General features: G+C 48.4%; 1 protein-coding gene across 1 annotated transcript in view; it reads left to right on the top strand.

Moving 5' to 3' along the window:
- LOC118212668 (aryl hydrocarbon receptor-like) overlaps positions 1-15800 on the top strand; it is a 68411-nt gene that overhangs the window by 38793 nt on the left and 13818 nt on the right. Inside the window, exon 3 of the mRNA XM_035390820.1 lies at positions 12281-12402. Coding sequence (XP_035246711.1) covers positions 12281-12402 — 122 coding nt within the window. The remainder of the gene's footprint in view (positions 1-12280; positions 12403-15800) is intronic.

The raw sequence follows: 15800 nt of genomic DNA, 5'->3' as shown, positions 1-15800 counted from the left end.
GTGTCTGCAGAGGCCCCCGTGGTGGGTGCTGCGGAGGAAGGGGGGGGGGAGCGGGTTGGGGGCTGATATTTGCGAGCTGGCGGGGGTGTGAGTGTGTGCAGAGATAGCCTGTCCAGGCCCTCCCCTTGCGTGAGGAGAGAGCGTGCGAACTTTCAACTCTGGCAGTCGGCGGTGAAGAGGGAGTGTAAAAGGTGTGTGTGTGTGTGTGTGTGTGTGTGTTAGTGGGGGTTATGGGGGGGTCAGGGAGAGGCATTTGGTTACACAAGGAAATGGATTTTGGTAATTAAGATCAGCAGGCAACCGATCTTGGACGTGGGCCGGCCAAGAGAGGGGGGGGGTGATTTTTCTCTCAGATTTAAAGCTGTGTTTTCCTCCGCCTCGGTTGAGAGAGAGAGAGAGAGTGAAGGAGAAAGAGTAGGGGAGAGAGAAAGAAAACAGAGAGGAGGAGGAGGAGGAGAGGGAGCCAGAGAGGCGTAGAGGGTTGAGGTGGGGGAGAGCGACCCTGTTCGGGTCTGCTGGTAAGTGATTAAGTGTAGGAAACAGCCCTGTGCTCAGACTGGTGCAGAGTCAGCCTTTTTTTAAACAGAAACTTCACTCAGCCCCTCTGAAGTGTTCAGAGTAAAGCTGGAGTATTAATGGGGTTTTGGTTGGGAATACCCCCCTCCCCCTCCCCACACACACACACCTCTGCCCTCTGCCTCCAGGGGTGAAATGAGAGCGGATGGAGAAACATCCCCCCCTCCCCATCTGTGTGGATTTGACAGTGCTGTTAATCAAAAGGAACCTCCCTTCGCTGCAGCTCGTGCGATAAAACCGTGAAACGGGGGGTACCGAGAGCACACGCCAGAGCTGGGGGTGGGTGGGCGGGGGGGTGGGTATTCACTGCTGGAATGTGAGAGGGTAGCTGCCCCCCCCATCTCTCTCTCGCTCTCTCTCTCTCTCTCTCTGGGTCTCTTAATACTCCTTAAATTACCTACCTGTCTGCAGACTTACCGCAAAGACACACTTTAACCCACATGAGATTCAGTGCGTGTGTGTGTGTGTGTGAGAGAGAGAGAGAGAGAGAGAGAGTGTGTGTGTGTGTGTGTGTGTGTGTGAGAGAGATAGAGAGAGAGTGTGTGTGCGTGTGTGAGAGAGAGAGATATAGTGATAGTGTGTGTGTGTGTGTGTGTGTCTGTGTTTCAGTGTGCTTTTATATCCTGTTATTGACATTGTTTTAATCACAAAGGGGAGGAAATCTAACTGTCGCTCTCTAACAGAAACGCCGGTGAAATATGAACCCACAGGTGGCCCTGAAGGATGCTGGGAAGGGACAGCCGAGACGAGCACAGGCAGCGCAGCGTCTGGCAGCAGGCCTGGTGTAATGTTAGTGTTAAAAAATGATGGAGACTGAAAGTGAGAGCTAGTGGCCCTCAGATCACACTGTATGGGAAGAGGAACCAAAGCCTGGGGATAAAAGCATCACAAGTCACATCACACCCAGTCCAGACGTGGGTCAAAATAAATAATATTTGTAATAACCCCTAGACACTAATAAAAATCTTCTTAGACATTAGTAACATTCCTGCAGATTGCTAACAAGGCTGAGAAAAATTAGTTGATGTGATTGAGGATTTTGGATAGTAGCGCGTTTCATTTGAGCATTTTGGCTAGTAGCGCGTTTCATTTGAAGATTTTGGTTAGTAGCGCGTTTCATTTGAAGATTTCGGTTAGTAGCGCGTTTCATTTGAAGATTTCGGTTAGCGCGTCTTTTTTGAGGATTTTGGATAGTAGCGCGTTTTGTTGAGTGTTTTGGTTAGCGGCACATTTTGACTGTTTTGGATAGTGTGTTTCTTTTCAGGATCAGGATGCGGCGTCTCTGGCGTCTGAGAACTGACACCAGACATAGGTGGTAAAATGGCTTCCTGTTAAAATTTGGCCGTTAAACGGTTTGTTTTCCTTCCGTGACTTTCGGAGCTGACGCATGTGAAGCCTGAATGGCACCCTGTATCATTCGCTTGTCCTGTTTATCATATTCCTTTACCTACACTGGGTTTAGGTTCTCTTACTGACCTTTGACCTTTGCCCTGAAACACACCCCAGTGGAGATGACCTGTTTTCCTTGTCCAGACAGTCGGATCCCTGTCCACAACATTTCTTAGTTCTGGGTGTGGGTGTGCCTGTTTGGGTCTCAGAGTGCTCTGATTTGCCAGGCTGGTGTAAATATTTATGAAGGGGTGTGGCCACAGGGAGAAGGTCCTTAGCAACGCAGACGGAGACCATCAGAGCACTGTCAGCATGTACAGGGGACAGAAGGAAGGGGTTGGTCAGCTGGTTTGAATGACAGTGTGTGCTTAAAGCTGAGTAGGGTTAAAGCCTTGGGTCTGCAGGCTACTGCTGGAGAGAAGACCAGAATGGCGCAGACCTCTTCAGATCAGTCCAATCTGTGGCTCATCTGGCTCGATTCAAATGGCAGTTGTTTTTTGTTTGTTTTTTTTTTGTTTTTTTTTAAATATGTGTTTATGTTTATTTACGCATACCTATTATTGATTGGCAAACCTCTGTCCCTGCCCCCTCCCTCTGTTGAAGAAAGCCTAAATCTGTCCACGGTGGAAATAAACAGCCAAAGCCCGGTAGCCTTCACTGTGGAAAAATACCACACAACACATTACGCTCTCAAGGGCCTTTTAACACACACACTACCCTCTACCCCCCCCCCCCCTCCACACACACACACACACACACTCACACTAACACTAACACACACTCACATACATGCACACACACACACACACTACCCTCTACCTCCCCCCCTCCACACACACACACACACACACTAACGCACACTCACATACATGCACACACACACACACTTGCAGTCACACACACACACACACACACTCGTACTCTCACACCCACACACATGCACACATGCACTCTCTCTTTCACTCACATACACACACACACGCACACACAAACACACATTACATCCACACTGCATGGGACATTCTCAAGAGCCTGTTAATTCTTTATGTGGACGCGGGAAAGCTACAAACCTCAGCTGACTCTTCAGAGCGATCTTCAGTCCACATTATGTTTTTCTTTTTTTAAAATACCCAATTAGCATGAGCTGCTTTGTCTAGACTAGCTGTGTCACCATTACCCAAAGGTACCTTTGAAAAAAAAACACTGCACTGTGGCGATGTCACAAGATACCGCGACGACTCCAGCAAGCCACACCTTAATGGGCGGGGATTCCCTGCTAAGCTCCACCTTTATGGGCGGGGACACTCTGCTAAGCTCCACCTTTATGGGGCGGGGATACCCTGCTAAGCCCCACCTTTATGGGTGGGGGTACCCTGCTAAGCCCCTCCTTTATGGGTGGGGATACCCTGCTAAGCCCCTCCTTTATGGGCGGGGATACCCTGCTAAGCCCCACCTATATAGGGGTGGGGACACCCTGCTAAGCTCCACCTTTATGGGGCGGGGATACCCTGCTAAGCCCCACCTTTATGGGTGGGGGTACCCTGCTAAGCCCCTCCTTTATGGGCGGGGATACCCTGCTAAGCCCCTCCTTTATGGGTGGGGATACCCTGCTAAGCCCCACCTATATAGGGGTGGGGACACCCTGCTAAGCCCCGCCTTTATAGGCGGGGACACTCTGCTAAGCCCTGCCTTAATGGGGCGGGACACCCTGCTAAACCCCGCCTTTATGGGCGGGGATACCTTGCTAAGCCCCGCCTTTATGGGGCGGGGATACCCTGCTAAGCCCCGCCTTTATGGGGCGGGGATACCCTGCTAAGCCCCTCCTTTATGGTGTGGGGACACCCTGCTAAGCCCCACCTTTATGGTGTGGGGACACCCTGCTAAGCCCCACCTTTATGGTGTGGGGACACCCTGCTAATCCCCACCTTTATGGTGTGGGGACACCCTGCTAATCCCCACCTTTATGGTGTGGGGACACCCTGCTAAGCCCCACCTTTATGGTGCTCCCCATCATTGGGCTTGTGCTTGTGCTCCACGATTGTGTGTATGGTCATCTGTCCATTGTCATTTAATAATAAGCTTAATGTATCTCTAGAAACAGAATTAAAAACAGAAAAATAAAACTGGAAAATGAAAAGTTATGAGATATAAATAAAAACCCATCTTCTGTTGTGATGCTCTTTTTAAATTACATAACATTGTGTAAACGATCATTTCACTGCCAGAATAAACAGAGTCTGCAATGCTCCACTGTCAGCACTGAAGACTCACTGAAGAGGCCAAACTCTGTGGTGAAGGAACTTGCTTTATGACTTGGGACCGCAGGGTGAAGTCCCAGGTTGACCTTTGCAAACAGACTTGCCTCAGTCAACATTGGGCTGTAAAAGAACGGACAAAATGGGCGCTCTGTTACGCGCTCTGGAGAAAGGGCACCGGTCAAACGTCACAGTGGGGGCCCTTCCTGCTTTTCATAATTTAGCGTTTTGTGGGTAGGGAAAAAACAAAAAAAGGCCGTTTGAGTATCATGGGAAAATATGATTCTGAACGTACCCGTACCAGATCTGGGCCCCCTTCCAAGCTTTTCCTTGGCCCTGTCCAGAACCTCGGGAACGAGACGTGGAAGTGACACCGTTGCCATGGTTGTGTCCTTTCCCCTCTGATCCGGCAGGACCAGTTTTGAAGGGTCACCACAGAGCGCCTCAATGAGCCGTTTATGAGGTTGGGTTTGAATTTCCGTTGAAACTGCGAGTCATTTCAAAAGCAAAAAAAAGGGGGGAGGGACCACCTCCATTTTGTTTTTACACCTTCCCACCATCGCACTCGGTGGACATTGCACGAGAGTCATGTGATTTCTTCTGCAATAAACCTTTTTTTTTGGTGTTGAGCCTTTTTTTGGACCTTCACTGAGTCATCTCTCCCTGGTTGCCCGTGTGGCAACACAGCAAGGGTTTTTGGAGTGTAGGGGGCAAGGGAGGAGGGGGGGGGGGGGTTAAGGACACGGTGTGGATTACACTCACCGTTTATGAGAAAGCCTTCCTCTGAGAACGCTCTGCTCTTTGATGGAAAGCGTTGATCTGACAAACAGGCTCCAGTGGCATAGCTCTCCCTGCCCTGAACCTACAGGTCGGAACCTGCCCCCCCACAGAGAGAGTGGGGGCCTGGGGAGGGGAGGCAATACAATGGTGTGATTCATACTACAACTTCATGGGGGGAAAGAAAAAAGTCCTTGTTGGATGTGTGTCTCTACGGAGGAGGCAGTGGAGGTAAAATTAAGGGGTAATTTTTTATTGTGCAAAAGGAGAACAGCCCAGCTGTAGACCCTTTGGGACTATGAACTTTGGCAATTGTCATATGTAGCACAACATACCGCTTTATCCGTCCCCCATGTGGATCTCTTCATCGCCACCCGGACTGTCCGAAAAGCCCTCAGCACTCCCCTCTCTGAGCTGCTGTGATTTTGCTGCTGTCCCAGGAACAGTAATAAGACTCCTCCTGGCAGCCATCTTATTAATATGATGTGCTTACCTGAGGTTCGCCAGCTGCCAGGTCGGCCTGGATTCCTCTTACTCACGCAGTGCTCTTTGTCCGCAATGTTTTGATTCACGGATTCTGGACACAGTGCAGGAATTCATCGCTGAGAAGCTGGAGACAAAGAGCATTGTGGGTATGCCTTGGGCTTCGGCCCCGCTCCATTTGAAATTAACTCACTCCCTTTGCTTCTGCCCTCCAGTGGATTTAGTCCTCCAGTGAGGTATCATATGAGGTATATACGAGGGAGCCCTTCCCAAGGGGAGGGGTCGAGGGGAGCAGTTGAGGAAGCAGTCGAGGGGAGGGGCCAGAGCCGTTTGAACTGGAAGCCCCCTCGCGCTACTTCCTCATTGCAGTGAAAAGGAACTTTCAGTCTCAGTGAACAAAGTGTTCAAAACAAACGAACATTATTCGGAACAAACACAAAACTCATATTCTCCCAAAAAATATAATATACAGATTTCATACACTTCATGTTGACAAACTGAAGCTAATGTTGGATACTACATTTGTAAGTTTGCTTATCCAACATTCTACAGAGAAAGGAAAACATCATGGGATTGAAACAGAAGTCTTGGAACGAAGGCAGCATTGCAATGCATTCTGGGGTGTTTTTGTATTGGCTTCGTTGGAAGGAGGAAAATCAAGGGATTGAGGGAGTGTGGATCCTCCCTCCACTCGCTCCATTTGCCTTGGAATGCCCTTGCTTGTGGCGGCCATCTTACATCCGAGTCAGTTTGGCGATTCCCCCTCCAGTTTACGGGGAGTGAGCACGAAGGAAGCGAGCGTTTTATGGATTGGAACGGGGGCCCTGGGTTCCTCGCCGACGTTGACAGATGACTCCAGCCCTCGTATCATCCCTTACATTCTACCCACAATCCCTGTCCGGGGTTTCCATCGCTTGTTTACACAGTGAGGTGTACTCAGTGGAGTTGAGAGGTTGATACGTTAGGCTTTGAGGGTGGGTGCGGAATCAGGACCAAACAGCACTCAGAAGAATAACTGCTGGCTGCTGGGAAGTTGAGTTTGTGAGCTAATGGAGGCTTTTCTGCTATCATTAACCAGCAGGACTCAAACTCATGCACACCCCACTCACACTTACACATGCACACACACACACACACATACACGCACGCCCCACACACACACATGCACACCCCACACACACACACACACACGCACTCTACACTCATACACACCCCACACTCACACACACACACACACACACAAACACGCACACATGCACCCCCCCCCCCCCCCCCACACACATGCACACCCCGCACACACGAGTGAGTATGGATGAGTAACGGTCCCTCCAGCGGGTCCAGGAAGTACTGGCTGTGGAGAGGGCTGGAGGTCACGTCCTGCCCCAGGTGGGGAAGGGGCGGAGCTGGACTGGGCAGGGCGAGACAATGCTGGGCTGGGCGGGGCTGGGCGGGACTGGACGGGGCTGGGTCAGAGCAGGAGGCAGAGAGAGAAGGAGTGCGCTGAAGCACAGCGTACACGGAGCGTATTTCTCTTTTCCAGCGAGAGCTGTGGCATGTCAGAAAACAGCGCTGCACTGTGTGCATGCTGATGGCCCTCTGGAAGGACAGGAAGCACTTCATCTTTCCTCTCTCTTAGCTCTCGCTCATAAACAGCAGTGATACAACCAGCAAAGAGTTACTGCCCCCTTTATTTTTCTTTGCAAGTCCCCCTCAAGGGCAACATTTCACTTTTTCCATTTATACGAAGTATGAGGTGGGTGGGAAGGCTTCAGCTATGGTGATCTCGCAGGTAAATGGACTATAAACCTCAGCTCACCCCAGTGTACCTGGGAATCGATGTACCTGTAATGTACTTACGCTGTGTTCCAACACCACGCACTCTACCCTAAGCCTGTCCCCAACCCCAGTCAAGTTAGGCGGTTTAGCGCACAAGCTCTAATGAAATGGCGTTGACTCACCCTGTATCCCTGGTACAGGCCTTACCTGTGTGTCCCTGTGTCCCTGGTACAGGCCTTACCTGTGTGTCCCTGTTTCCCTGGTACAGGCCTTACCTGTGTGTCCCTGTGTCCCTGGTACAGGCCTTACCTGTGTGTCCCTGGTACAGGCCTTACCTGCGTGTCCCTGGTACAGGCCTTACCTGCGTGTCCCTGGTACAGGCCTTACCTGTGTGTCCCTGGTACAGACCTTACCTGTGTGTCCCTGGTACAGGCCTTACCTGCGTGTCCCTGGTACAGGCCTTACCTGTGTGTCCCTGTTTCCCTGGTACAGGCCTTACCTGTGTGTCCCTGTGTCCCTGGTACAGGCCTTACCTGCGTGTCCCTGGTACAGGCCTTACCTGTGTGTCCCTGGTACAGACCTTACCTGTGTGTCCCAGCACTGGGTCTAAACCGCACCAGCTACCAAGACCTCATGGACAGTCATGCAGGCTCTTGTGTGACTGCAGTTTTTGTTTCTGTTTTGCTGCTTTGCATGTCGAGCACCAAATCGTTGCACAACGCTACAGTCTGTTTTCTCTTTCCCTGGGGATAAACACTGAACTGCCATGTTTTTCCAGGCCTTTTTAGACTATCCCAGTTAACTGGTATCCCCATGGTAACCGCAACAGAATTGTCGAGCGGGACGTTTCTAACGGCTTTAAGTCTGGCCAACATCTGAAAGCTCCACAGACTTTGTTTTTAAACGGTTAGGGTTTAGAGGGAGAGATTTAAAAGAAATTAAAAGTCTAATTCCTGTCGGGTTTATCTGAACACACATCACAGAGCTTCAGCCTCACTGAAGAAATTATTCACCACAATAACAGTTTTTTAAAAAAGCAAGTAAGGAACATTTTGTTCATCCGCTTTGGGCTTTATTTAAAGTGGAACATTTTTGATGGTCTTTGTAGTGACCAAAAATTCCTTTTTCTCATTTTGCTGTTCTCCTATTGTTTGGTTGTGCAGAGTACATGTGGGGTCTTCCAGGGAGTGCACACTCTTGTACTGTTATACTGCCAGGTTATCTGTCATCTGCGCTCTCTGAAACCCCCTGTTTCATGCTGGTGAGAAGCCTTGAAGTTTGAATCTGCTTATTGTGTGAGCGAAATTTAACCTCGCTCATTACTGAAATCCCACCGCTTGAGCTGCAATTCCACATTCGCTTGCTCATTACTGAAATCCCACTGTGTACTGCTCTTACCCACATCTCTAAAACACAAAGATTATACAACTTATACCCGTCTCTCTTTAGGGTTAGGGGTGCACACCTCACCCCTCTCTCTGTAGGGTTAGGGGTGCACAGCGCACCCCCCCTATCTGCAGGATTAGGGGTGCCCACCCCTCGCTCTGTCTCTCTCATTTACTCCTCTGCTCCTTGCTTGAGTGGAAATTTGAGAAAGTTCTGGGAGGCTTTTTGTCTTGACCTTCTGGAATGTTCTCCCTCTCAGAGGGTTATGAATGCAGTGCCTTTCATTCACCAGCTAGGAGGTACTGCATAATTAACCATTAACATGTCACTGCTCTAAATGCACTTCAACCATGTAAACCCACTGGAAACCCATTCGCTGTGATAATGCAAACTTCATTGGCTTTACGTTTTTACGCAGCCTTTTTTCCCATGCTCTTAAAAACTCGTAAGAAAGAAACATTTGACTACGAGTCATAAAATGTACTTGAAAATGACATGGGAAGAGATCTTTTGGCACATTTTGGTTTTGGTGTAAGGATTTCTCTTATGCTGATGTTAACGAACATAAAATGAATAAAACATGTCCATTTACTCCTTCTGTGGTCATTGGTATCAGGCAGAGTCTGAATCTCCTGTGAGCAACATTCCAAACGGACCTTAAACATGCATGCCAGAATATGAACCCCCTGCCCCCCCCCACACACACACACACACATGCATACCTACACAGGCACACACACGCAATTACATATGCAGACACACACACACACAATTACATATGCAGACACACACACACACACAAACACACACAATTACATATGCAGACACACACATACACAAACACACACACACAATTAAATATGCAGACACACACACACAAACACACACACACAATTGCATACGCAGACACACACACACACATGAATACCTACACAGACACACACACGCAATTACATATGCAGACACACACACAAACACACACACAGTTACATATGCAGACACACACATACACAAACACACACACGCAGTTACATATGCAGACACACCCACACACATAGGCTACCTACACAGACACACACATGCACACACGCAATTACATTTGCAGACACATACTATACCTACACAGACAGACAAAGACACACTCATGCGCACACACACAGACATGCAATTACATATGCAGACACACACACACACACACATACTTACACAGACATACACACACACACACACACACATACTTACACAGACATACACATGCGCACACACATACAAACGCAGGTGCCAGAAAGGTTTCCTGTTTTCGCTCCACCCAAACTGCAGCGAGTGTCGCCCCCTAGCACGCATCCTGCTCTTCACATCAGACCTGAGGCCTGCCTGTCAGTCAGAAGATTCTGTCTCACGCACTGTGCTCAGGAGGTTTATAGCACAGGCTGATTAGGTCGTCAGTGTTTATAGCACAGACTGGTGAAGTCAAATGTGTTTGTAGCACAGGCCGGTGAAGTCAACTGTGTTTGTAGCACAGGGCTTTGAAGTGATCTGTGTTTGTAGCACAGACCGGTGAAGTCAACTGTGTTTGTAGTACAGGGCTTTGAAGTGATCTGTGTTTGCAGCACAGGGCTTTGATGTGATCTGTGTCTGTAGCACAGACCAGTGATGCTGTCTGTTTGCTGCTCAGACCAGTGAAGTCGTCTGTGTTTGTAGCACATACTGGTGAGGTTGACTGTGCTTGTAGCACAGGCTGGTGAAGTGTTCTGTGTTTGTAGCACAGGCCGGTGAAGTCAACTGTGTTTGTAGCACAGGCCATTGAGGTCAACTGTGTTTGCAGATCCTGAGGTGCTCGCAAACCCCATCGACCGTCCCAGCCCACCCGCTCCAGCACCCCACGGCAGAATGATCCACACAGCGCATTGCACGTAAAAAGCCACTTTGGATTCCCGTCCACTCTTAAGGGTCTACATTTGCATTGCTATGGGCAGACCCTGGTAGAGAGTTGTCTTCCGGAACTCTCTGTGGAATTTCTTCTAGAGTGGATTTCCTCATCGTATATTGACTGCGACCCTAACCCTGACCCCTTTAACTAAGTGTCAAAACAATCCTGGCTGTTTTATGGATAGTTTTTTCTTCAACAATTACCGGAAGTAAATGAGTTAGCAGGAGTACAGCAATGTCCATGTTACGTGAGTATAACGGCTTCCATGTTGGACAAGATATCTTTTCTCTCTTTCCTCTCTTCTCCCAAGAGCGTGATAAGACCTGTAACTATTTGAATGATCATATCTAGAGGAACTTTTCTGTGTGAAGGGTTTTATTATTTTTTTTACACTTCCACAGATTGTCTCAAAAAATGTATCTGTGCAGGAAGAGGATTCACGGCTTGAAGCCCAAAATGCTTCTTTTTTTTCTTGTTCCGCTTTTTTCTTCCTGTAATACTGAGGACTTGATAAATCCCCCTTAAGCATAAGACCGTGGGTTTTATGAGCTTATGGGAAAGGGAGCACCTCCCTGCCCAGGCCCATAGGTGGTGCTTGCGCGCAGGTGACGCTCAGGTAACATTTACCTGCACATGCTCTGCCTTTTTCCATCTTCTCAAACTGGATGGAGCCAAATGGGAAGGGGGGGGGGGTCCTGTGAGATCAACCTGTTCAATCCAAATGTAATGCCCCCCCTGCCCCCCTTTAAAAGTAAAAGTGATTAATTGAGCATTTAGTTCAAATGAAAGGTGTTAATAATATAGCAGGTTGTGACTGTTTTTCCTCTGTGTGGAGGACTTCATTTTCTAAAAGTATAAATTTTAGGTAGCATACGCAAATCAACTCCTAACACAAAACTTTGGCCTTCTATTGATAGGTAGGTATGTGTTCAATAATAAAATCAAGTTCTGTTGATGATTACTGGTATTTTTCTTGAGTTTCTGAGATTATGCAGAAATGAGAGACAAAGCCTCAAACATCTGCTGTCAGAAGCATTTTCCTGTTGTGTCACAGAGTAACTTATGTTTGTCCATTTAAAAAAAATGTTTTGTCCTGATCCCAGGCTGAAAGGGTTTCCCCTCAGGAAAACATAAATAACTGTAAAAACAAAGATGAAGGGGGAGGATGATTGGCTTTAATTTTCCCCAGTAAGCCTTGAGCAGACTCTTGATTGAAGGCGGCTCAGGCTGTTTTTGAACGGAAAAGCCTGTGTGTTGGGTTTTGGCAGCAGTGCAGGGTAGCTGTGTTCGGGAGAAGTAAGCCTCTCGTCTGCACAGAAATGCTGAAATGCATGCTTCTCCCAGTGCAATGGACTGGTGCATGCCTGCTTCAGTGTAATGCACCAGTGCGTGCCTCTCGTGACATTTCCGTGTGGTTGGTTAGGGTCAACGTTCATGACGGTCCCGTTTTGTTGGTTGGGGTCCTCGTTCATGACAGTCCCATGTCGTTGGTTGAGGTTCCTGTTAGTGACAGTCCCATGTCGTTGGTTGAGGTTCCTGTTAGTGACAGTCCTGTGTCGTTGGTTGGGGTCCTCGTTCATGACTGTCCTATGTTATTGGTTGGGGTCCCTGTCTGTGACAGTCCCGTGTCCTTGGTTGGGGTCCCTGTCTGTGACAGTCCCGGGTCGTTGGTTGGTCTCTGCTTATTGTTTCTCTTCTCTCATCACAGCTACGTTGCAGAAGAAGGATGCGAGCTGGCTGGCGGACAGAACGGCGGCCATCGGCGGGAATGGAAAGACGGCGTCTGCCATCGATGGTGTTGCCATCTCAGAGGGAGACCTCCTCCTGCAGGTGGGTACACGTTCAGCGCACATGCTCAGAACACAGAGAGATTTAAACCTCCCTTCTGCACATGCTCAGAACAGAGTGAGTTAAACGTCCCTTCTACACATGCTCAGAACAGAGAGATTTAAACCTCCCTTCCGCACATGCTCAGAACAGAGTGAGTTAAACCTCCCTTCTACACATGCTCAGAACAGAGAGATTTAAACCTCCCTTCTGCACATGCTCAGAACAGAGTGAGTTAAACGTCCCTTCTACACATGCTCAGAACAGAGAGATTTAAACCTCCCTTCCGCACATGCTCAGAACAGAGTGAGTTAAACCTCCCTTCTACACATGCTCAGAACAGAGAGATTTAAACCTCCCTTCTGCACATGCTCAGAACAGAGAGATTTAAACCTCCCTTCCGCACATGCTCAGAACACAGAGAGAGTTGAACCTTTCTTCAGAGAGAGTGAGGCTGCATCAGAAATCGCATACTACGTACTATGTACATGTAACCATTGGTTTTAACTACTTCCTGCTAAGCACAGTGAAAGGTAATACATTTAAATTGTTCAACTCTTTCACTGCTTTGGCTTGAAGGGGACAGAGGTGAAAAGGTAAATTCAACACCAAAGTAATATTTCTTTACACAGTGTTGTGTATAGAACAGCTTACCCAGGTCATGTAGTAGAGGCAGAGACCTTCTTGATATTTACGTCCAGGATTGATGCAGTACTGGATACTCTCTAGTCTATAGGGTTTATGGTGTGAATACACGGCCTGTTCTCATCATTGTGTTTTCCTATGTTCTTATGCAGAATATACCTTCTCCATTGTTATAAAACACGCCATTCACACACAGGGTGTGAGCACCCTTTCTCACACCAGCGTCCAGACGGAATGCTTCGGCATTCCGAGGCGCCTGACGCTGATGAGGTTTTCCGCGGCGGACTGAAGGGGCTCTGTGTCCGGTCAGTTAGCGGTTATGGCGGAGAGAGATTACGGAGCGCACATCCTGCTTCGCTCGTCGCGTCTGACCTGAGGCCCGTCTCGCTGAAGGAAGAGGGGGCCTCTTTGCGTCTCGCTGTAATAATTTGGTTACATTCCCGACTGTTTTAACAGGGAGCAGGAACACAGGCACGCACACGCACACACACACACAGGCACATGCACATGCACACACACACACACACATATACATACACACAGGCACACGCGCATGCACACACACACATACACATACACATACACACACACAGGCACATGCATGCGCACACACACACACACACACACACACACACACAGGCACACGCACACACACAGGCACACGCATGCGCACACACATGCACACAGGCACACGCACGCACACACACACACACACACACAGACATACACACACACACAAATGTTCTCGTGTGCACTTGACCCTCTTTGGCTTTGGTTCAACACCACGAAACTACTCTGAAAGCAACATGTTCATTTTGGGTATCATGGACCTCTTATTCTGGCAAACGGCAGCGTCCCATACGGCTATAATTACATTTAATGCGGTGTAATGCAGGACAACTGCACAAACTAACCGGAGATTCAGAGCCAGAGATACCGGTTGCAGACAACGCCAGAAGCAGAGTGCACTTTGACAACCGTTACTGAAAGAAAACACCGTGAACAGAAAAGCTGATAAAATGTCCTGGCATCAAAAGCGTGTTGGAGTTCTGAAAGAAGTATGGAGATTGGCTGGCTGAGTTTTGGGGTGACATTGTGTACCCCACAGGAACAGAAGTCAGTTCCCCTATCTGGGAAACCAGAATATATCAGCAGGGGCAGGTACAAAAATGGAGGCGTCAGTGGTTCCGTTACTATGGTGAACACACTGACATGCTCTTTCATTATAAGTGGCTGTGAATACGAGCTTCCACAGACTGAATGCAACGTAGTGTAATATAAGGTATTATAGTGTAATGTAATGCTCCATGCTAATATTCATGAGTTGCATGGAGGAGGGGATGAGTTGTGGTTCATCTTTCCTCCCAAACTGGAGGGGACAAACCCAGCTGAGATATCAGTCACATCCCTCACATGCCTCATAGGTCCTTCACACTCAATCCCACTGGTTTGTAATCCCAGAGAATTAAAGCATTAAGATGAATTCTAGAAGCCCACAGAGGACACTGGTCCTGGAGAGCCACAGGATCTGCTGGGGTCCCCAGCCCTGGTCCTGGAGAACCACAGTCTGCTGGGGTCCCCAGCCCTGGTCCTGGAGGTCCGCTGGGTCTGCTAGGGTCCCCAACCGTAGTGGAGCTGCAGGAGCTGCAGGGTGGTTTTCCTTGTCACTCAACCCTTAATTTATCAGTTAAACCATTTCAGTAGAGTTACCTTAGTTCACGTGATTATCTTGGGTCCAAACTCATCGCTGATTTTCAGGTGAATGCAAAAACAAGCAGACCCTGCGGCTCTCCTGGGCCAGGGCTGTGGTTTGCCGAGCAAACAAAGCACATGCAAATGAGTTTATTAACTGCCACAGATTTAGTGTTAGTTTGGATACATGCATGGGAAACCAGTGGTTTCTTCCCCCCACAGACCACACTAGTTTACTCAAACAGCCGGAGAGTTATGAACGAACAAGAGAGCACTCAAACATCAAGCTTAATAGTGTGTGAGTTTGGTTTCCTTGGCCAAGCAGCTGTACACAAGCCTAAGATCACCATGCGCAATGCCAAGTGTCAGCTGGAGGTGGTGTAAAGCACACCGCCATTGTACTCCGGAGCAGTGGAAATGTGTCCTTTGGAGTGATGAATCCTACTTCATTATCTGGCAGTCTGACTGACAAATCTGGGTTTGGCAGAAAGAGTAGTGCCAACTTTAAAGTTCGGTGGAGGAGGAATAATGGTCTGGGGGTGTTTTTCATGGTTTGTGCTAGGTCCCTTAGTTCCAATGAAGGGTCTAACTCTCTATGAATGCCCAAGGTTTTGGAATGAGATGTTCAACTAGTACATATGGGTATGATGTTCAGGTGTTCACATACTTTTGGAAATGTAGTGTATAAACCATTAGGGGGAGCTGTGAGAGACACCAGTAAAGCTCTGGTCTTAAATACTCAACTGAATGCTGTCACTAATACTAAATACTAATTGACATCAAGTTTGTTTCAAGGTCCAATAAGTTTTGTAGTCTTAGTAACCAGCTGGTGATTTGTACAGAAAAGAGTCCTGAGTGGCCTTTAAGTGAGCTCTGGGGGTGAAATGAAATGGGTACCGATAACAACTTCAGTTAATGGCGGCTACCATTGCGCTAGAACACAGCAGCTGCCTCAGCTCTCAGGAAAAGAAAGAGAGGTTCCCGCCAAAATGGGTCTGCGTAGAAAGTCCCCGTGTTTTCACAACACAACCAGGCAAGCTGGTTGGGGTGCGTAATTCCGTATG

The sequence above is a fragment of the Anguilla anguilla genome, chromosome 14 (genome assembly GCF_013347855.1).
Source record: "Anguilla anguilla isolate fAngAng1 chromosome 14, fAngAng1.pri, whole genome shotgun sequence".
In the NCBI taxonomy this organism is placed as follows: Eukaryota; Metazoa; Chordata; class Actinopteri; order Anguilliformes; family Anguillidae; genus Anguilla; species Anguilla anguilla.
Note: the sequence above shows the minus strand (reverse complement) of the source record. Positions and strands in the feature narration are given on the sequence as shown.